Below are 23138 nucleotides of genomic sequence, written 5' to 3' on the forward strand. Positions count from 1 at the left end.
GAGAGAGAGAGAAGGTCTTAGAGATTAGAAAAGAGAGTGAGAGAAGGTAGAGTTAGAGAATGAGTTTGAGAAGGGGGGAGAGAGTTTTGTTTTACTAAGATTATTAAAAAACATTGTTTAAATATATGCAGGTGGGACTACGCCCAACCTGCAATTGCCCTTGCTAGCTACAAAGATGTAGGCAGATACCCCGCTACCCGCATCTGACGGATGGGGCCTCGCCCCACCTAAGCAATTGCAGGGCCTCACTGCCCACCCACAAATGATTCAACAAATTATAATATTGAGATCTTAATTATATGGTTCTTCATATTTTATATGAGAAATATTATATACATTCTTAAGATTTGCAAGTTCCATACACTACTTTTGAAAAAAATAAACAAATTTGAGACCTACAAGAAAAAAATATATAATTTTTTTAATAGTAGGCTTTACATTTTTCAAAAATGGTGCATGAGACTTATACATCCTATCTAGCATTTCTCATATTATATATATATATATATATATATATATATATATGAGAATAATGAAATAAAACATTAATGACCAAAACTTAAGAGTGAGGAAAGCTTCGAATTCAATAATATACAATAAAAATATGAAATAAATTTACATCTAAAGTACTAGTTTGACGTTGCTTTTGTTTTTCAATTTTTAAAAATGGAGAACAAATCGCCTCTAAAATTAAAGTTGACCAACCAAAAACGCAAGCTAGAACATGCAGATCAATACTTCTAGACGCATTTGTTAAATTAATATTGACACTCTGTATGGCTCCACTGATCTGATCCAAAACTATAATAAAGAAAATGGCCAAAATAACTTGTGGCTGAAGATCAAGCGGCCATCACATTTTGGACTGACTAGAAATTTATTAATTTTTTTTTTTTTTTTTGAAAAAAATAGAAATAAAATTCCATTAATTCCATCTTAGACGCACTACCAAGTTACCAACCATGACTTCATGTGTATGTTATAGCTTATTATAAATATAGTGGATTACCCACTGATTTTATGCCGAAGTGCTTGATCCTATCTCGATCTCAAGTAGCTATAGCTTGAAAATGGCACTTTTGTGGTTGAACAAATTGTTCCCATTTGAGTATAATTAACTCCACTAGGGTTTGTATTATATATTGAGAATATTGTCATTAATTGCACTCCAACTTTAAAAATGTTAATATTTTCATTCCACCGAGTTCTTATAAAAACTTTCTATCCTACAAATCTAATTATGAGAAATTCATAATTTTTAAGGGTACTTTTTATTTAGAGTTTCATTATCTTCAATTGTATATTTTTAAGTAATTAATTTTATATATCGACTACATAAATAAATTATCTTTTTAAATCACGAAGAATAATATATATCTCAATTTTCAATGGCTTCATTGGAGTGAGCCTCTTTTCCTTTAAGAATCTGAATTTCTTTCTTTTTGAGAGTCCGAATTATGTATTTTTTCCGAAAAAATACCCTAATCATAAAAAAATTATACAAAAGTAATTATATAAACTGACGTAATTTAATGTAGTTCATCAGATTGTAAAATCACTTTTATTATGAAACAAATCTAATAACTTTTAATTTATTATGAAACAAATCTAATAAATCAAATAAAATCACATCAATTTATGAGATTGTTTATGTGATTTCTTTATAAATATAATAATATTCTTTTTTCTTGATTGATCTCTTTTTAACTTTATCTCTTCTTTATTATTAGCGATGAGTTTTCAAATAACTAGACGGACGTCCAAATCAATTTAGACGTCCGTAACAGCAATCATAAAAAATTACCGGTAATTCGAACTCGTAATGTCACAGGTTGGTTTCCATCCATTTAATAGTAAAGTGGGGCGGCTTTAGGTCTGCTTCGTCACATGCATTCATGCATCTTTTCGTGGAATTCTTCTAAAGGAATTAGAAGAATTATAATTTTCAGTCAACAACAGCTATCTTATTGAACGAGTTTTCCGCCCTAAGTATCAATTATTCAAACATTTTGTGACCCACGAAGCTTAATTCACGCATGTAATAATTTATACATTAATCCCGATTCTTCTTATTTTTCAATTACATACATACATGATATATATATATATATATATATATATATATATATATATATGTATATGTATAGATCTGTGAATATAAAATATAAATAATTAAATCTCTTTTCCCATAATCAATTAAGATATATAATAAAGCTTTTTCATATCTTTTTTGTAAAGAAATCAACAGTGACCGCTTGGCCTGCCTCCTAAGTTAAATGTCATTTTTTTTCTTTTTTTCTTTTCTACAATTTTTAAATATCTTGAAAGAAATGCACTTATACATTTATTCACATCCTTAACCATTAAGTAAAAAAAAATTAAATACATAAGCGATTAAAAGGAGGGGATCATGAGGCATACTATCATTTTCCATATATAAAAGTAACATTTATATGTACAATATTTATATATTATTGTTCATGTAAATTTCTCTAATAAGATTAAGTGCTCAATAATATTTTTATCTCTTTTAATTTAGAATAAGGTGTTATAAAAAAGTTAGTAATTTTGATGAAGAAATTAGAAAAGCATTTTCATAAAATTAATTGATTTTATCTTTATATAGAATGAAAAGTCACTTGGTCATAATAGTATAATCTTTTCCTCTTCTTTTAGTGAAATAAAATCCATAATTCATAAATATTAATGGTTTCTCTTTCGCTACTCTCTCTTCGATCTAATGAAGTGTGGTAATTTAACAATTCATTGATCGAGCACTAAAATGTTCTTGAATCCCCATTTAGAACTTCGATGAGTTCAGTCTAATTTTAAACTAAATCTAATATTCAAATACCTAACTCTCATATCATTAAAATCATATCAACTCAAAACCTCTTTACACCTGAAACCCACAACATTTTTCAATTCAATACATCTTTACACATGGGACCTACAACCTTTTTTAACTTTCCATAAATACATCTAAACTCATCTTAGATAACCCCACAAAACTCAATCCGCCTTCTCAACTCATTATTATTCATAAAAAAACTCAACTCATCTTAATTACTTAATCATTTATAAACCCATGCATTAGGCCACTTTTTCTTTTTCTTTTTAAATCATGAAATAATATATATATATATATATATGTGTGTGTGTGTGTGTGTGTATTAAAATAAGAGCACTTGAAGATGGATAAAACACAAAACAAGTACTTATTAATCCAATTTAATAACAAGTACTTAATGCTTGTCGGTGAAGTTTTCTTTATATATACAAAAAGTAATCGGTAAGAAATGAAAATCTCCACCACCAAGATACTAATAATATAGTGTGAGTTATTGGTCTATATATTATATTATTTGTAAAAATAAATAAATGATAAATTGAGCTCCTATTAAAATAAAAACTTCGTGTATTAATGGAGGCTTCAAGTGGGGCCACGCGCGTGTAACCCAAAGGTCAAACAAAGAGGCGTAGTGGGGAGGCCCAAAGAAGCACTTCTCCGCCGCAATATCCCTATATAAAGGCTTCGGATAATTGCTCCGAAGAGATATAACACAGCCAAGAAGTAAGTCTAAGAGCATGGCCACCACCAACCATCATTCTTGTCCCTGCTTCTTATTGCTCTTCTCACTGATACTCTTCCAGTTCCATTTGGGTAACATTCTCCCGCATTCATACTTTCTTGTTTATGTAAAATATGGTGGAGTTTGTCTAGCAAAAAGTACTAGCTAGCTAGATCGATCTATAAAAAGAAGTATCTAATCACGAACCGATCATACATGTGACTGGATTTGATATGTCAAATATACTTTATTATAGAAATGTTGTATTTTAGAAAGACACGTCAGTTTATATTAACTTTTTGTACTTATTTTTGTGGTTCTAATCAAGTATTTTCCTATATAATAACCAATATTTGTATTAGAATTGCTTTATTGTAGTACTGTGGAGCTCTTCCTTTGTTTCCTTTCTAATTTCTGTATGCTTTGGGATATTGTAACATTTTCCAAACAAACTAAAGGCATTTATGACTTGAATTTACCCCAAGTTGTCTCCTTAATTTGTCTTTGACAGGCAAATGTGATCTTCAACCGGACTATTACTCTCAAAGTTGCCCACAAGCAGAAGCGATCATCGAACGAGAGGTCACCAATCTGTACCATAAACATGGAAATACAGCTGTTTCATGGGTTAGGAATCTCTTCCATGATTGTATGGTTAAGGTATGTAAATATTGTCATTTCAAAGTAGCACGTACGTACATATGAGATGACAAAACTATGGAAGTCGTTAACAAAAGTCTTCCTGCATCTTACATATGTATAGTCATGCGATGCATCTCTCTTGTTGGAGACTGTAAATGGTATTACTTCGGAGAAAACATCTGAAAGAAGCTTTGGGATGAGAAATTTCAAGTACGTCCAAACGATCAAGGCTGCACTTGAGCTCGAATGTCCCCTGAAAGTTTCTTGTGCTGATATCGTTGCTCTTTCTGCAAGAGATGGTATGGTCATGGTATGTGCATGCGCAAACTAATCTCTCTCTCTCTCTCTCTCTCTCTCTCTCTCTCTCTCTCTCTCATTTGGTTTATGGCCATGTATATATGTAATATATGTAATAGTTGGGAGGACCACGCATTGAAATGAAAACTGGGAGGATGGACAGCAGGGAAAGCTATGCAACAGTGGTTGAAGACTCCATCCCTAATCACAATGATAGCATTTCTCTTGTGCTCTCTCGCTTTGAATCCATTGGACTCGATGTTGAGGGTGTGGTTGCCCTTTTAGGTACGGCTTCTTCTCTTTCTTGATTAGGTTACAAAGTTGCTATGGCTAGTCACTTTAGAGGCCGGCCCACACCACCTAATAACCTACCCATTTCGTTGGGTTTAAAGGGTCTCTAATATTTTGGTCCCAAAGGCCCAAAGCTCGACTCTATTCATAATTAAACTGATGGTCCACTGTCGGGTTCGGAAAATTATTAAGTATATATTGAAAGTAAGTGTAAAAATTATTAAAAAAAAAAAAAGGTCGAAATGTTAATAGCCAAAAACAGAATAATATCACACAGTACTTTAATTAATTTGAAACAATTAAATTAAAGGTCCAATTTACAGAATTTTTATGCAATATTCATCTATTGAACATGCATGTATGCATGCAGGTGCTCACTCAGTAGGTCGAGTTCATTGTGTCAATCTTGTACACAGGCTCTACCCCACGGTCGACCCAACTTTGGACCCAGACTATGCAGAATACCTAAAAGGACGATGCCCAACGCCAACTCCTGATCCAAAAGCAGTGTTTTATGCAAGAAACGACAGAGAAACCCCAATGATATTAGATAACATGTACTACAAAAACCTTTTAGGCCACAAGGGCCTCCTCATTGTGGATCAGCAGCTTGTTTCTGACCCCACAACAGCTCCTTTCGTACAGAAGTTTGCTGATGATAATGACTACTTCTTCGAACAGTTCACGAAGGCTGTGCTCTTGTTATCAGAGAACAACCCACTTACAGGAGACCAGGGAGAAATAAGAAAGGATTGCCGCTACGTGAATAGCATTTAAGAATTAATGCTATGTGAAATAAGAAGAACCAACTTATTGTACCCAAGTGTTGTGAAATATCCAGGAGTGATCCACTTTAATAAAGGGATGAATCCTAATTTATCAATATTCCTTTCTGCAAATATATATAATATGTTTATTGCTGCAATATTACAATAAAATTGTAATGTGGGCCTACGAAACCCTTGTATGAATTAATAAATTTTATTAGTTGTGGTGTCTATGGTATCTGCACCCTTTTGGTGGTGATGCCATGACAGAGGTTCAAATCCCCCGGCCGCCTCTAACCAAGTGCGGGAAAAACATAATCTTTAACTCAAAATGAACATAACCAAGATGGTATGCATTCCTTAACCCCTATGACCTTCAATCTTTTTTTTTTAGGAAGAGGGATGCTACCCCGAAATTTTATTAGAAAAAATATAGTTGTAAGCACAACTGCGCACTAATATGTACACCAATCTAATGTAATTGGTCAAAAAGTAGATTTTATTGAAAACAGTACTAATTTAAATTTTAAATATGAAGGAATTAATATTGGTATGTAGATTAGTACGCGACTTTACTTGTACATAACAAAACTCATTTTATTAATTACATTTATTTTTTATGGAATAATACTTTTTACAAAAAAAAGTTTGAGGGTCACAAAAATCCCTAAACCAAGTTGTAAGAAGAAAAGTGTAAACTAAGGCCTTGTTTGGATGTTGAATTCTTTATGAATATTAGTGAGTTAATATGGTGGAGTGAGTTTTGTGAGACTCATCTAAGATGAGTTTAGATGTGTTTGAATGTTAAGATGAGTTTAAATGTATTTATGGGAAGTTGAAAAAGGTTATGAGTCCCGCGTGTAAAGAAGTGTTGGGTTGAAAAATATTATAGATCATACGTGTAAAAAGGTTTTGAGTTAAGTGATGTTTAGTAATTCAGGAGTTAAGTATTTGGATGTTAGACTCAACTTAAAATTAAATTGAATTGAGTTGATCTCAATATCGGCCTAACTATACCTATACAACTATTCAAACTAAGACAAAAAACAAAGTTTTTCAATACACATAGAATTGAAACATATCTAAAAAAATAAATTAGCTAAATCAAAAAGATGCAAGTTAGAAATTACCATAGATTTGTTTGGAAGTTGTAGAGCTGAAGAAAAAGATGCATTATCTAGCAGCCCCTACATCCATCCACTACACCAATACTGCCCTCTCTAAAAACGTGACATATCTCAAAGGATATAAAATTATGGAAAGTAAGAAGCTCATCAAACTGCAATGTCGGCTACTTGCCTTGCTGCAACCAACTTAGAAGCAGTAAAGAATCAGTTTCAACTCTGAGGTCGACACAAATACCAAGCTGGTAACATATATAGCTATAAGAGGGGTAAAATCCTAGGGCCAGGCCCAAGCCTAGCCTACCTGGTTCAATGCTAACAGACAAGAGAGGACAAGATGTAAGAGGAGATATGGAGTGTCAGGAAGGGATGGGAAGACTGAAAGCAGGGTATGGGGGGTGTCAGGGGGGCATTTAAAAGGGAAAAGCTCTCTCTCTCGACTTCGGCTTCTCCTTCAACTCCACTTCCAAGCTCCAGACCAAAGGCTCCAACGCAAGAATTCTCCTCCAGTAAATACATATTCAGAGCCATTATTGTATAGTGAGGCATGGGAGATCATGAAAGACTGTAAACAATAACTAGAATATTATAGTAAATTTACCCTCCCTAAACCCATGGACATAGGCCTAGCGCTGAACCACGTAAATCCTTGTGTCCAATTCTCTCTATTTTCCCTGCATTTGCTTTCTATTCATCGCCATATACGCATGCATCAACGTCGTATGGCTCCGTTGGGAGGCCCAAACAACATTGATAGAAGCCGGATCGTGTCGGTGGGTGGGAATAACTCTCTCTCCCCATCCAGCCTGTTGAGCGATTTTTACGTCGTCAACAATAGCATTAAGCCATTCCGCAAAATTGAAATTTCAATACATATGTTAGTACCATGACCTTAAGAAACAAGAGAAACCATGTAAAAAACTTCCATGATGGTCTCTATAACACCATCACAACCAGCAAGTCCCGAATTAACTTTTGAGGTATCATCTATGTTTAACTTCATTTTATTAATGAACAACATCAAATGAACAACAATGGTTTCCTTACATATATTTCAACATTTGAGATGTGTAGCAATGACAAGATAGGAAGCATCTTGCTTTGTAGCGTTTTTGTAGGCTTAATGAAGAAATTAAACTCATGTAGCCATTTTGTAACTTCCAAATAATGACAGAGATCGGCTTAACAATATCATCATGCCGTGTAGAATTTCGGGCCAACCACAATTCCCAAACAAGAAAACATAAATCCATTTGTGCAAGGAAAGAGACCTGATTGCGAGTGTTAAAAAAAAAAAAACCACCCGCATGTCCTAAGTTTCTCTCTCTATCCCACAGTTACATATCTTGAAAGTCCAAAGATATGTACAAAATAAGCCCAAGCGGATGATGCAACAGATCAAGAGTAATATCCGACCCCTCAGCTATAGAACACAAATTGCATCTAGAAACTAGAGAGGTACCACAAGCTTATATTTTGTCATCAAAAGGGATAGCACCATTCTGTTTGGTGGTTTTGGATTTCTCTCAATCTCAAAAACTAGTTTAAGATAAAAGACTTTCCTTCATACTTATAAACTAACCGCCAGTCCCTTCCACAATCGATGTGGGACAATCCCAACGATCTCCCACTCACACATCGAGCCCTGGATCGAAGGCAATGACAACTCATTTCTCACGCAGACTATTAGGCCTAACTGCTGGTAAACCTGAACTATAATACCAGTGTTGGGTGGGCTTGGACCTCTCTAAATCTTAAAAGTTAGCTCAAAATGTGATATTTTCCCTCACACTTATAAACTGACACCCAGCTCATTCCACAACTAATGTTGGGCAACTCCAATACACTCCGTAACTTTAACAAAAATAAAGACATTTCAAGTGTTAAGATATGATTCCATGATAGAAGCAGCCTCAATGAGATAGTGGGGTAGCCAAATATATATATATATTTGTATTCCACGTATTAGGAGTTTAGAAAAATTTTGGTATATTTTCTGTATTGTAGAAAATCCCTATTTTGACTATGACTGAGATTTGGATGTATTGGAGCATTGACTTTTAGTGATTTTATTCTTTTAGTCTTTTTAAAATATTGATAGGTGAATTCTTTTGTGATCGGCCAGTAAATATAAGCTTTATTTAAACCAAATCACTTAAATATTAATTCTGAAAATTATTCTATATATATATATATATATATATATATATATATTTATATATATAACGTAATGTCCTTAATTTGAGAGAAAATGATAGATATATAGTTGGAAAAGAACAACCCGGGGAGCCAATCGACTCAATTTTTTTCTTCTAAACCGAATCTTCATATATGTTGTAATAATTTATTAGGACTCACTTTGGGTATACATGATATGCAATTAATAGGTAAGCTAATTCCTAATTTTAATTTGTAGGGATATTGTTACGACAGACACGAGCATTCCACATTCATTCTGATCAAGGCTGGCTTCTTTTGACATTTCCAATTTTCCTAAAAAGCAAAACGATGAAGAACCCAGGATGGATTATGATCATGAACTTTGAGGCCGGATCCCATGGCGCATGTCTAAAAATTTCTAAGGATTTGACCCAGTGATCAAGACTTCACCCTGCCTTGAGGAGATCCAGGACTATATAAATATATATAAACTATCTCTAATATCCAAGAATGGGATTTGGTTATTCAAAGTATGTATGTGCCATTCAATATTTTATCATGACGTGCGAGAGCTAGATTTGGGGTTTTCCGACTATTATTTTGGTTTGAAATTAAGATATGCTGACTTGATAGAAAAGTTGTCATTGACTGATCATCGTCCATATAATATACCATTTGGCAACCAAACAAATTAAGGATATATACATCCACACACCAGAAAATTTGAGTATTATAAGATAATTAGAGAAGGTTTTGCACGATCTCAACCTCTCTTCTACGGAGACTGATCAAGCAATTAATTCAGAAATTATATATATATATTGTAAGGGTTAAATCACCAGTTAACCTATAATTTAGCTTCAAGATAAAGTCAAAAATCAACTTAAGAGATGAGGTTAAGAAGAAATGAAGAAAGATACTCAGACTCCTAAAAGAAAATAGACTGATCAAATTTCTAAATGAAAAGGCTTCACAAGTTATGTTGAACTCAGTCACTCCAAGAAAGTAAACCTCTATATAAGGAGGAGATCTTCCACCATACATAGCGACTTCAAATTATCTTTTTTAAATTTTTTCATTGTATTGAGAAATATATGAGACCATGAGATATTGTAAAATCATTCATTATAATATATTTCACCTCCTAAACAGCTCTTGAACATGGGCATTATGCAAAATCACGTAAATAACTGTGTTTTTCCTTTTAGTTATTTTTATTCGCTTATTTATTATATGGATGAACGCAAAGAGTATCATATTGAAGCTCGAATCACCAACGTGGGCCAAGAATCAATCTTTCTTCCCTTCTTGTTTGTTGTACTAATTTAGGCATTAAAATATGAGAATAGTGATATTCTAAAACTTTTACACCATAGACTCTCATAAGATCAATTTGTTCTTGTAAGTAATATAACCAAAAGAGCGATCGTATATGCAAAGCCAAGCTAAATTTCTTAGGTAGGACAAAGTTCCATTATTCCAATCAAATGTTTTCTCCATCATGTTAACTTTGGATGCCAAGTACGTAGCCTTATCAACCAAGCTATATTTTCGTTTGAGAAAATGGAAAAGGATGATCGTGCGGGTGAGATTAGCATTGGAAGGACAATCTCTTAGTGCAATATGCTCCCAAGATTTCTATTTTTTCAAGGAAAGCACAAAGTTAATTATATATCAGGGCTACGTATAAATTATATATAATTGGTACTGCTATCAAATTATCCAAATGATAATGAAGGCTTGATTCTAAAAGCTAAAGAAATGACAGATATTCGTGGTAAAACATTACCATTCTATTTCTTAAGTAAGATGCATTTTCCTCGCAATTGTTAAGATCAGTATCCGTGAGTTAGATCATGCATGGCTCTCGAGTTTTGCTTCCAAAGCAATTGATCTTGAGATCATAATCCCTTTTGGGGAGGAAGCTTGAAGATCATGTGGTCTATACTCAACTCAATTGGTTGTTGCATGTCATGTATATGACATAAGATAGGCATTGAGTAAACTTCCTGATTAATGATTATTAGGGGATGTGACCAAAGACATCGACATTCAACCTTCTCAAACCCTTTGTGTTTTTTTTTTTAAAAAAAAAAATTCTATCTTTATAGAAAATAAGGCAAACAGATGAAAAGCCCAATATAAATTAGACTATTTTGGTACAATTAATGAAGTTTCTACCTTGTATTCATTTGATTGACTGTGACATGAACTAATTAAATACATGAAACTTTGGATGTATTGGAATTTGGATGAGCTCAGCTCATAATATTTTCTTGGTGGTCACGAAGAAAACATAAATTAGTTTTTTTTGTTTTTTTAATGATGATTTTTGTTATATACTTCCTCTTGCGGGGCAATACATCAAAACTAAAGGGTTAAATTAAAAGGAAATGCTAATCTTATTTAAGAAAAATGCCTAAAATTTAATTTTTTACGTGTTAGTTATAGATATTCTGAAATTATGAAATTTAAATTTTAAAAAAAATATTGATAAAAATAAGTCACTTATGTAAAATTATAAATAAATAAAGTATTACATTAGTATTAGTTATATCTACTTACAATTTTATGTACAACATTATACGTATTGAGTAAAAGATCTATTTTATTAATTTTTTTTATAATTTGAAGAATTTTAAAATGTTATTTATATTTATAATTTATACTTACGTAACAATGAGAGTTGATCTTTCAAATATTGATATACTAAAAATTATAAAATCTAAAATTGAAATACAAGAGAAACTGATTAAAAAATATTTTTAGAATAATGTTATATACAATCATTTTTGTATATTCTCTGCACACTCTATTTATATGATTGGTCAGATTAATTTTTTTTAATACACAACCAATCATATTATTAAAATATATAAAAAATAACTAAAAGTAAATATACATAAAATTTTTTATATTTTCCTAGTCTATACGCTGTAATGTTACGCGTAAAAAGGTGTAAGTTCATGTAATGTTATTTTTAATAAAATAATAATATTTTAAAATATTTTGTTATTGTTGCAGTGTCATATAAACGAAGGGAATTATTACGTCGAAGTGCGATATAAATCACTGGACTAAACAAATACTTGTTCAGACTTGGTCTCATCTCTCTCTCTCTCTCTCTCTCTCTCTCTCTCTCTGTTTTCTCCAAGCTTCTTCGTTCCAATTCATACGGTTAGCTCTCCCAGGAGCTCCTCTACGAGCGACTGAGTCGATCTGTTTGGGTCTGAGTCGCAGCCATGGACGAAGAGTTCGATTTCGCTGACAAGGTCCCTCCCTCCTTCGATCGCATGGTACGCTTTGACACGGAACCCGTAATTTTGAATAAGTTTTGCGAGATCTGTATTAATGCGATTAAGTTTTAAGTTTCTGATTGAAAGATCTACAGGATTCTATTTGTGGTAAATTCATATTGATTATCGAGTCCTTGTGCTTATTTACGCATAGAATATTTCCGGGAACATTCTGGGAAATCGTTATCTTGTATGGTGGTGGTTCCATTTATCACGATTGTTATTTTACCCTGAAGCTTGAGGAAATTTATGATACATGTTGAATATGGTTTAGAAAATTGTAAAGGCGGATGCTTGTTTCCTTTCCTTGGAAATCCTTTCATTTAAGTCATTGATTCATCTTGGTTTTATTATTTGTTGGAGCTTTATGAAAAATTTTCCAAAATTTCTAGTTAAGTTGCTTCTATTCCGCATGATATAGTTGTCCAAGTCAGTATTCAATTTAAGTAAGTGACTTGCATGTTGCTTATTCAGCAAAAAAAAAAAAAAAAAAAGACAATTGCACGCTGCTTACCATGGATGTCAAGTGATTAATTGTCATGGGCACATATCCTCGTCAGGATGACCGTATTTCAGGCCCGGCAAAATGTCGTCTCCTTCACTTTGCTAGTAGTCTTTGGTGGTGGGTTTTTTTTATGATTCATATGTTGCTTATTATTTTTCTTTCACATTTTAGAAAAACATATAAAAATTTATTGCACCCAGTGTGACATTAATACAATTAATAGGGAGAAGATTTTCTGATACAATGACCCGAATCTATTTAATATCATTCCATAATACCCCCAAAATTGCCAAATTCATTGAGAATTATCTGACTATTTACATATAAAATCCAAACAAGGTAATCCTTCACAAACTATGGAAAACAACCAAAAAGTCTCGATCAAAATCCAAATCATTCCATGCAGTGAAAATTCCAATCCACTCACCAAACTTCAAACTACAAACTCTTTCAATTTGAAGTGCAGAAATTCATTAACTCTGCATACCCACAGCACGCACCCAATTGAGCAACTAATCAATGAGAACATTGCTCTCAGCTCAAAAAGACAATCAATGAATTTGTTGGATGGCTAATTAGTTTATGTGACAGTAATCACAGATTTCTGTTTTTAATTACCAAGCTGCTATCTTGAGCTCTCAATCTTCTTGATAAGAGAGTAAGAAATGCACCTTTCCATTTGAAGAACAATCTTGAATCTCTGGCTTCATCTTCACCACCGTGTTTTGTCTCTATAGGCATTGATATATGTTATTTCTTATCCCCATATTTTGTTCACTCAAGATTTGCTGCAGTCCAAAACCCTTTTTCTTTCTGGATAAGTAAGCCAAAAAAGCAATTACCTATTTGATCTGAACGTTAAAAAAATTAAATAATACTTATGTTTACCTTTCTCTGTATTGTTTGCCTTCTACCATCAATCTTCCAGGATGGTGAATTCTCAGATGTATATTAAACCCGTTTGCTCATCATCAATGTCTGTCTACCATTTGAAGCTATTGCAAGTTTGAATAGACCTATCATTCTAATTCTCAATCATAAAAAATTGTAGAAAATCTTACATAGAGATCATTTGGATAAATAGCATTCATTGCTTCCTTCTTATTATCAATTATGCGGAATTTTTGGAGAGTGGGTCTATTTGATTGAAGTTCATTATCATCAGAAATTAGTTATTTCTTAAACAGAAGCAGTGAGCCTGCAGGAAAATCAGAGCCAAATTCCAAATTTAAAAAGTTATTTATTTCCCAAAAACAAACTCGAGTTGATTCAGGTGATCGTATAAAAATTTTAAGATTTATCAGTTGTGTATAGCTGATGCCAAGGACAATGCTATGTGGATCTTTTTGATATCTGTCAATTGCTTCATATAGCCCCAAACCCACTCAGGGGTAGTTTCTGCCCTAGAATTGCTTATTAAAAGTAGCAATACAGGTTTTTTATAGTGGAACCAATCTCAAGTCTGGCCATTTGTTAATGCATTACATTTGTTTGAATTAGTGAAATATTTGAACATTATTTCAAAGCAGAATAAGGTGGAAATGTTAATGTTTTTTGGCCCAAACCTGGATTGCTTGCATAAATGTTGTGTTGTGGGCTATCTCAGTTTTTAATTTGTCTTTTTCTGTGTGATGTGCCCTCACAAGAATATGATCTGCTGTTGCAATGTCTAGGGAAATGTGATCAAGGATGCCGAAGCCAAAGGGTTCAACCCAGGACTGATAGTGCTGCTGGTTGTTGTTGGGCTGTTGTTGATATTCCTTGTTGGAAACTATGTACTTTACATCTATGCACAAAAAACCCTTCCTCCAAGGAAAAAGAAGCCGATCTCCAAGAAGAAGATGAGGAAGGAGAGACTGAAGCAAGGTGTTTCTGCACCTGGAGAGTAGAATATCAAGATGTTCTCTTTCTTTTTCATCTCAATGTTGAACTATTGTGGTCGGAAATTGTCCTTCCTCTGTTTTTGAGAGAGTGTGCTAGATGCTTTCCTTCATCTCCCTGGTACTGATTGGAGATTCAACTTAATCATTAGAAGTAGTTAACTTTATGTTCGGGTAGGCCAAGAAGTAAGAATGCTTGTTTTCCAGACAGGGTGTGCCTATTTGTTCATATGCCTAATCTTTAGCTGTCTTTTTAGTATAACTAGTCCTTGATCCGTAGAACAATTAAGAGGTGAGAAAGCCAAATGGAAAATAATAAATTGATATAAGAGTTTATCGTAGGAACCTTAAACAAGTGATAAGAATTTTTTTTTTTTTTTTTAATACAAGGGCGGAGGTTTTTTAACCCAAATTTTTTATTTAGAGAATTTGGTCATATACTATCAGCCGTGATAAGAAATTGGTAACCACTACAAGATGAAAAATCTTTTTTTTTTTTCTCCATTGAATTAATAATATATTTCTTAAAAATCTATCTTTAAGAAATCTTCCTTCTTCAAACGTTTTTTTTAAATTTAATGTTAAAAAACCGAGTGGGATTATGATGATGATAAAGATAATATAATAAAATGTATAATAAAGAAAAGAAACAGCACAGAATGTAATAGTTATTTTCGCCAACTGTAATGTCTATTTATAACAAAGTAAGTTTTTTTTTCTTAAGAAAAGTGGTAGGCGGGGCGATCAGCATGGCAACCGTCCCTGTGGTGTGATTATAGGAGTCCTTTCCTGTTACAGAATGTCTGGTTTGAGCCATAGCTACTACTCTAATGGTGAGTCTGTCACCACAGCACCTTCAAAATATCCAACTGGTCTAAATCACATCTCATGGCATAAATATTAGGCTTTACTACTATAGGTAATTTTAACTTATGTCAACGACTAGAATAGCAACATTCTCTAAGCGGGACCATAAGAGCTCATTCCTGCTACGAATTTCCAGTTTGAGTCATAGCAGCTACTTCAATGACGAGCTCGTCACCGCAACACCCTCAAAATTTCCAGTTAGTCAAAAGCTCATCCCATGGCTAAAAGGTTATGGCTTTATTATCACAAGTAATTTCAACTTATGTCTTAACTCAAATTTCTGATCTCAAAACCATAAAATACCAATTACTACAAACTTAATAGTATAACAAAGCAAGTTATATATTAACTTGACAAGTCTTAACTTAATAATTAAAAATTTTAACTAAAGAAAAAAACTAATACACCAATGTGTAAAATTATTTTTGTACGACTCACAGAATAATTCTCTAAAATAAAAATTCTTTTAGATCTGTACGATTATATATCTTTTGGTTTTTCAATATCTCAAATTTATTATTTCTTCTTTTGGGTTTATAATTATCTTTAATAAGAACGATAAAACGTCACACGTCACGTGGCTAAACAAATTATTAAAAATATAAAAATAATTTAAAATTTCTATAATCATATAATATATACGAAATCATCGAGAATGAGATCTCTCTATTTTTTATAAAGTGTCGAATAAGTCAAGACGCATCAAACCATTAAAAAACAAAACGAAATTTGTGACGCCCCCAAATCTCCATGCACGGACACGGAAAAATCGAGACATCTGGATGATGACATCACGGGTCATCACTTTATCGACGTGTGCCAAGTGTGTGTATAAGCGACGAATGTGCACGAGAAATACGTAGCGAAAAGTAAGTCAATAACTAAGTACCAGAATTTTTCTTATTTAATACAAAGCTATTCAAAACATACATAAATAAATATTACAAGACACGAATATAATTTAATATCAAATACAAAACATAACATCAGCATCCCGGCGGAGCCACATCCTCGGGCTCAGCCTCCTCCTCCTCATCCTCGATCTCTGCACCAAAATCTACGGTACCAAAAATAGTGCCGCAGGTAAGTAAACTCCAAACACCACTAGATAAAAACATATAAAACTCAAACAACATGGATGCAAGAAAAGCCAATGCACATGTCCCGCAAAACCACATTTTTACCACGCAAGCCAAAAAAACTCATTTGACCCATAAAAACATATCCTTAAAACCAAGCCTCGCCATTATCCCAGATAATGGTCCAAACCACCATTTTCCCAGAAAATGGATCAAAGCCTCGAAAACCAACATCGCCATTTTCCCAGAAAATGGCCCACATCCGAAAACCATAAAAACAATCCGGTTATGCATGCACCATGATCTCCCCTAGGGATCACCCGCACACTCTGGCTCTGTGCCACACCGTAGGTAACGACTACGCATGTGACACCTAAACGAGCGATGCCCAAACTCGCTCCCCGCGCGTACCTGGCCAGGCCATCCTCTAGTCCCCGCCACTCTAAGGACCACGGAGTCGACACGACAGCGTTACCGTATCGTGCGATCCGGTCATCGCCCTGCGACAACCCAGGGCATGTCACTCAGTTTTATCCACTCCCGAGTGACCAGAGGAGCTCCACCGAAATAATAACTCATCCCGGCTTGGGCTCGTGAGACACACGCACCCAAAAACCATTTACGCCGATAAAACGGGATTTTTCCGATTAAAAACAATATGTACATAAATCCAATATGCAACTCACGCCACATAGCACAATTAATCAAGCAATCGCACACAAGCAAAACCAAGCACTCCGTCCTTAATCCATCCGACCCCCGAACTCCTCGAACTCAGTCCGGAATCAGCCAACCAACAACAATTAATTTATTGAATGAGCAAAATATATTTAAATCTAAAAGTAGGGTTTGGAAAATACTTACAGCGCTATATAGTATTTTTTGAAAGCTCGCGGCGTTGCAAACGGCGGAGGAAAAACAACGTAACAGTGTAATTTATACTGTGGCCGTGGGTTGTAAAATACCCACTTTTGAACGGGGAAAAACCAAGGCTCGGGATTGATAGAGAATGGCCTTGAGATATTTATGAAGTTAAGGAAAATGAGTTTTGGCCGTGAGTGGTGGTGGAAATGGCGGTCGAAGGCCAAAAATGGGCTGAACGGAGTTGAGCTCGCGGGAGCTGCTCCGGCAACGGATCGAGGCCGGAAATGGGTGGTTTAGGTCGGCAAGAGGTAGGGGAAGAAGCTGTGAAAAGATGGTAACCAGAGGTGGTGCGACGGCACCGGAAACGGTGAAAAACCGTATGGCTTGGAGGAGCTCGTGGCGGCTAACGGTGGCTCGGATGGAGGTGAAACTTGGTGGGGGTGTTCACCGGTGAGAGGGGAAGAAAACTGGGTGGGTGGTGTAGGCCACGCCGCCGGCGAGCGGCGGTTCTGGGCTGCGAAAGCAACCGGCGACAGGGGCAAAAACAGAGCAGGTGCAGCGACTTCCAGCGGCTCTCGAAGGCTAACGGCTGGTCCGATGGCTCTGAAAATTGGTGAGGATGATCTATGGTGAAAGGGGAAGAGAATGGTGGTGGCGGTGCACTAAACGGTGGCCGGACGGCAGAGAACTGGCCGGTCAAAGTGGCGGCGACGGGAAGGAGAAAAGAGAGGAGCTGTGCACGGGGAGAGGGGGAAAACGGGAAGAAAAAGAAGAAGAAAAAAAGAAGAAAAGAAAGAAAAGAAGAAAAGAAAAGGAAAAAGGGAAAAAGAAAAAGAAAATAAAAGAAATGAGATCCAATCCTCACCTCTGGAGTCCAACAACTGATCCAACGAAAAAAAAAAGTTTAAAAGCAATAAAACTAAGAAAATATTTTAAACACAACGTAAAGCTAAAATATAATAATTAACTAGTAAAAACAAACTATTTAATTTTAAATCCAAAGACAAGCTAAAATAAATTAAACAACAATTTAAATTCAACGGCAATTAAAATCCAATTAAAATCCGATAATTTAAAATAAAAGAACTATTATATTAATTAAATTAAAATATTCCTTCAGTAAAAATACACGTAAAAACAGAGTGTCACAAAATTCCTCCACATTTAATGGCACATCTGTCGTGTAACATCATGTGAATGTGCAAATATGCATGTGAATCTGAGAATAAACTACATCTCAACTTAAATCGAGCAATGATACCAACACAACACATGTTTTAAAAATCCCATCTATTTTACAAACGGCATTTTGGGCTAAAATCAATGTAATAGACATCCACAAACATCAAGAATTATAAACAATATAGGTGAAGCCTACATTTTCATTGTATCTTTATTTATAGGTGTTTGTCTTCAAACGCAAGCTCAAACAATTCAAATACAGAATACACTTTACACGGTTCAACATCATATCATATTGATATTATATAGACAGTACAACTCTTTCATCGTAGGGCAGGTAGATCTCAGGCCGCACGACCCATGGTCTGCTCCCCTGGAGGAATCATAACCAAGAATGGCCGAGCATTGAACCCTGGATGAGGCAGTCTGCGACGGAGCTCGCGACCTTCCTGACAAAGAGCACACACATGGCAGAAGACATGAGTTGCAAAGTCACATGCAGATTCACACTGTTCACGCTGCACCTCGTCCTCCAGTAAGCTTCCACAGCACCCACATGACCTGTGAAGTGCCTCACAACTGCCCTGCTTGTCATAAAAAAATATGAACAAATTCAAAAGATCTTCGTCATAATTATATCATATTTGGTATGGACAACAAAACATCGCTCAAAAACCTCAAGTATGATAAAAAATAAAAAATAAAAGGAGCAAAATTATAAAAGCCGAAGGAAAGAGCTTGGAGGATTGTAAGACTATTCTCATTGTAGACAGAGAAAACATTCATCCTATTCAACTGCGTGGAAGAGCAGGACTGAAAGGGATCGAATATCAAACTCCTCAACTTATTAATGCTGACTTTTCTATGTTCTTTTTAATCAATTAAGCTATGTAGCTAGTGTAACCCTAGAACATTCAAGAATATAAATATCAGCTGTGAGTTCTAAAATTGATCATTGCTATACAAATTCTGGTAATGTTCTTTAGAAACAAACAAGTACAATTGCTTATTAAAAAAAAGAAACAAACAAGTATACATAGGAATTATGCGTAAGGGAGTTAGGACAGCCTATGCAAGGTGAAGTAAATCAAATAAACAAAACATACGTAAGACACAAATATCAGGAACCACAAGGCCATGATCACCACACAGAAATACCAATAAAGTTATCGACACCATAACACCCATAGTTGCATTTGAAAAGGCCTGTATTTTTTTCCTTAGCAACACATTTACATCAGCTTTAAAAAATTAGTTGTTATACATGAAAACCTTAAGAAAAATAAATACGGGTGGGAACGAACTCTAACAAGCAATGACAATTGATGTGTAATAAGACTTCAAAAATGCATCCATATTATTTAAATTAAAGTCTATACAACTTAGCCAGACATCCTACTTCAAAGGCAACTACGCATAAGAATATGAAAAATGCCAAGAAAATATTCATTCCGCACCACTTTTTCAATTCAAAGAATGTTGAAGTGCTTTAATAAGAACAAAACGCCACATCATATAAAATCAATATTAGAAGAGTTCTAAACGTTAAAGAGGAACAAACATATTAACACAAAGCATGAATATATACAATGATGCACCAATAAAAAAAAAACATATATGTACCCTGGATGCAAAATTATAATAAATCAAATAAACCAAAATCACAGCTAATCTCAATGGCAGACCAAAACTTCCATTGCTTATGTCTGTTTTTTCATTTTTCTTTTTTCTTCTTGGGAGTGGGAGAGCGTGGGAAAGAGAAAAAACTTGCCTCTAAGTTGAACATCCGACGAATGGCAGTACGGCTTGTGTATGAAAACCATGGTGCGAGGAAGTTTCCACCAAAAATGGAATTTCCAATCAAATATAGGCCAGAGTAACTCAAGCAACGACTTCCAAAAGTCCCAGGACTAGATCCAAGTCTCTCCACATTGCCTCCATACAGCACACAAGGAGCCACACTTCCAAGAAGACCTGGTCAGATGTCGTGACATTTAGGACAAAAACTGAAGATATGGAGCACAAGTGGTACTTGAAAAACACAATATGCAAATAAAAGTCCTGATCCAGAAGTGATGCATTCAAAAGCATCAAAAGATTAATTGAAACCCGGTCCTCTATTCAATTAGTTTAAATGGGTTCAAGATTGTCCTGCAACAATCAAACCCCCCTTACGCACGAGTTATATCTCAACCACAAATTCTTAACAACTATTTCTCAACCACAAATTATTAACAACCAGTGTAGCTTCAATTAATGTATAATTAACAAGATTGCAAGCTTTAAGAAACATTCAACTCTTCACGTAATTCTTTTCAAAATAATAAAAACAAAAAATGCTATTGCACATATTTACAGGTGTGGAGTCAAAGATCTCAATGTTTGCTTAGAGAACTTTTGCCATTCTCATCTACTTTATCACATGTTTAAAGGTATCGGTCAAGCACCAAAACGCAACGAAAAGGAAAAGCCCAAATCCAATGCAAACTTAAAAACAGAAGAAAAGCCACCTGATTACACAGAATGACCAAAATCTCGATCGTAAGCTAATAAAAAATCGAACTTTAAATAACAAATAACTTACAAACTTCAAGATCACTGCTACAGAACTCGTCGTTGCGACCTAGACAAGCAAAGATGCTCGAGTTCCACTGGGTCCGGCCCATGGGCTCGCCCACCACGCTCCCGTGTCCCAACGGCAACCCGTTCGCGGTCCAGCCGTACCCACCGAGATTTCCGGGTACCGGAGCAGGAGCTTTCGCCGCGGGCGAGACTGTGACCTTTTCGTCCTTAGCATCAATTGGCTTGCTGGCTTTCTTCACATCATCTTCTACTCCTTCGACGACTTGCTTGCTCAAGAGCGGGCTCGATTCCTCGTAATTCACATTATTGTTGTTGTTGTCAGCCATTGGATCTGGATTCTGGCACCCGAACCGACTCACAGAGCGAGAGAGATAGGGAGATGAAAGAATCGAAAACTGAAAAAAGGTAAAAATAGAGAAGAAGTCAGAGGTCGCTCCCTCCCGTGTTGTTGTAGGGTCCGCAGCCAAACCGCGTCCACCACGCGTTCTCTCTCTCGAGTTTCGTTCCGCACAATTAAAATCGCGTATTAATATACGTAATCATATTAATATTTTTATATTTAAAATTTAAATTAATATTATTTTTAATAAAATATATTTTTTTATTAATTACATTAAATTAATATATATATTAATACAAAATTATACTTGTAATTAAATTATTCCCTCCTCTCAATCTTATTTTCCGTTCTTCTGCGATGACTTTAAACTTTGAAGTTTGATATTAGGAAAATGTTAAACGAATCCGTGATTTTTTGCTTAAGAAATGATTATTAATAAAATTATATATAAAATTTTTGTTTGATCATTAAGTATATTAAAAAAAATATTCTTTTAATAGTATGTCTACAAATATAAGTATAGTCGATCTTGTTTGATCTAATTTTGAATATATTTTAAAACTGAATCGATATATATTAATTTTGAGATTTGAAAAACTAATATCACACTAATTACACTTCTAAATTAGTACTTTCGATTTTATCGATTACGTTCTGATTTTTCTAATACATAATATATGATAATATATTATAATATATATTATAATTAAATTATAAACTATAATGATATGTTATAATATATAATATAGTAATATATTATAGTATATTATAATATATAATAATTTAGGATTTTAAGAATTAATATTATATTAATTAATAATTTATCATATAGTATAAAATTATTTTATATATAATTATATCTCATCTTATTTCATATGCAGCCTTCCATAACTTTGCTTTGTAGTTCTTAATTTAAGTTCACGTTCCTCTTTCTATTGGCACCATCACGTCTGTAATTGACATCCTAAATTGTCTGTAAGGCCCTTTTGAGCTGGGATAGCATGTTGGGTAGGTATGAGGATGGACTAAGGGTATATGTTACGAAATGCAACAAAAAAATGAGCAAGTGTAGGGTTAATAAGTACTAAATTTTGTTTTGGTTAATTCCATAATGAATAGGATGTTTAGATCTAATTCATTTATGAGTTCTAGATCTAGTATACCGCCTGATATTATTAATGAGTAAGATTTTTCTGTTGAAGAAATTGATTCTATTTATTTCAATCGTTGAAGTATTTCAAATATTGATGCTAAATCTATTTACAAAACTACTTGGGTTCAGCCTGCTTTCAAGACAAAATTCAATGTTAAAACTATTGAACAAACCTATGATATTTCAAAAACTCATGAAAAATGTTTCCTTTTTAACATAATATCGATTCAAGATTTCTTAATAAAAAGTTACAAATTTGTGCACATTGGTTCTATTCAAGTTACTGTTAAACCTCTAATGAGGAAATGCATCAATGCTTCGGTACTTCTTTGTTTAAAATATATTAGATTTAAGAAATTTGAAACTAGTATACTTAAAATGATTTAATCATCTTATTTAATGGTCCTCTTCACTTTGACTATTTTTATTTATTTAACTCTTGTTTTAGACTATCCAAATATTTTAAAAACTTTAATTTTGAATATTTTAACCGCAAGTTATGATATGGAAAAAGGAAGCAAGCCTCTTGCCATAGT

At 34.1% G+C, this 23138-nt stretch overlaps 3 protein-coding genes across 3 annotated transcripts; 2 read left to right on the plus strand and 1 right to left on the minus strand.

Moving 5' to 3' along the window:
- The first annotated feature begins 3530 nt into the window (after positions 1 to 3530).
- On the plus strand, positions 3531 to 5756 carry LOC122276667 (peroxidase 21). The gene is made up of 5 exons (XM_043086547.1): positions 3531 to 3664; positions 4084 to 4232; positions 4336 to 4524; positions 4631 to 4796; positions 5173 to 5756. The coding sequence occupies exons 1-5, from the start codon at positions 3589 to 3591 to the stop codon at positions 5577 to 5579; spliced, it is 987 nt and encodes a 328-aa protein (XP_042942481.1). The 5' UTR covers positions 3531 to 3588; the 3' UTR covers positions 5580 to 5756.
- Positions 5757 to 11930: 6174 nt separating this feature from the next.
- Positions 11931 to 14744, plus strand: LOC122277696 (DNA-binding protein S1FA-like). Its single transcript, XM_043087788.1, has 2 exons — positions 11931 to 12149; positions 14328 to 14744. Exons 1-2 carry the CDS (start codon positions 12096 to 12098, stop codon positions 14541 to 14543), a joined length of 270 nt encoding a protein of 89 aa, XP_042943722.1. The 5' UTR covers positions 11931 to 12095; the 3' UTR covers positions 14544 to 14744.
- A 3952-nt stretch (positions 14745 to 18696) lies between these two features.
- LOC122277237 (cell number regulator 8) lies at positions 18697 to 21558 on the minus strand. The gene is made up of 3 exons (XM_043087170.1): positions 21111 to 21558; positions 20298 to 20500; positions 18697 to 19110 (listed from the first exon to the last, which is right to left on the minus strand). Exons 1-3 carry the CDS (start codon positions 21433 to 21435, stop codon positions 18871 to 18873), a joined length of 768 nt encoding a protein of 255 aa, XP_042943104.1. The 5' UTR covers positions 21436 to 21558; the 3' UTR covers positions 18697 to 18870.
- Positions 21559 to 23138: the final 1580 nt, after the last annotated feature.

Source organism: Carya illinoinensis, chromosome 9, assembly GCF_018687715.1.
Source record: "Carya illinoinensis cultivar Pawnee chromosome 9, C.illinoinensisPawnee_v1, whole genome shotgun sequence".
Classification (NCBI taxonomy): domain Eukaryota; kingdom Viridiplantae; phylum Streptophyta; class Magnoliopsida; order Fagales; family Juglandaceae; genus Carya; species Carya illinoinensis.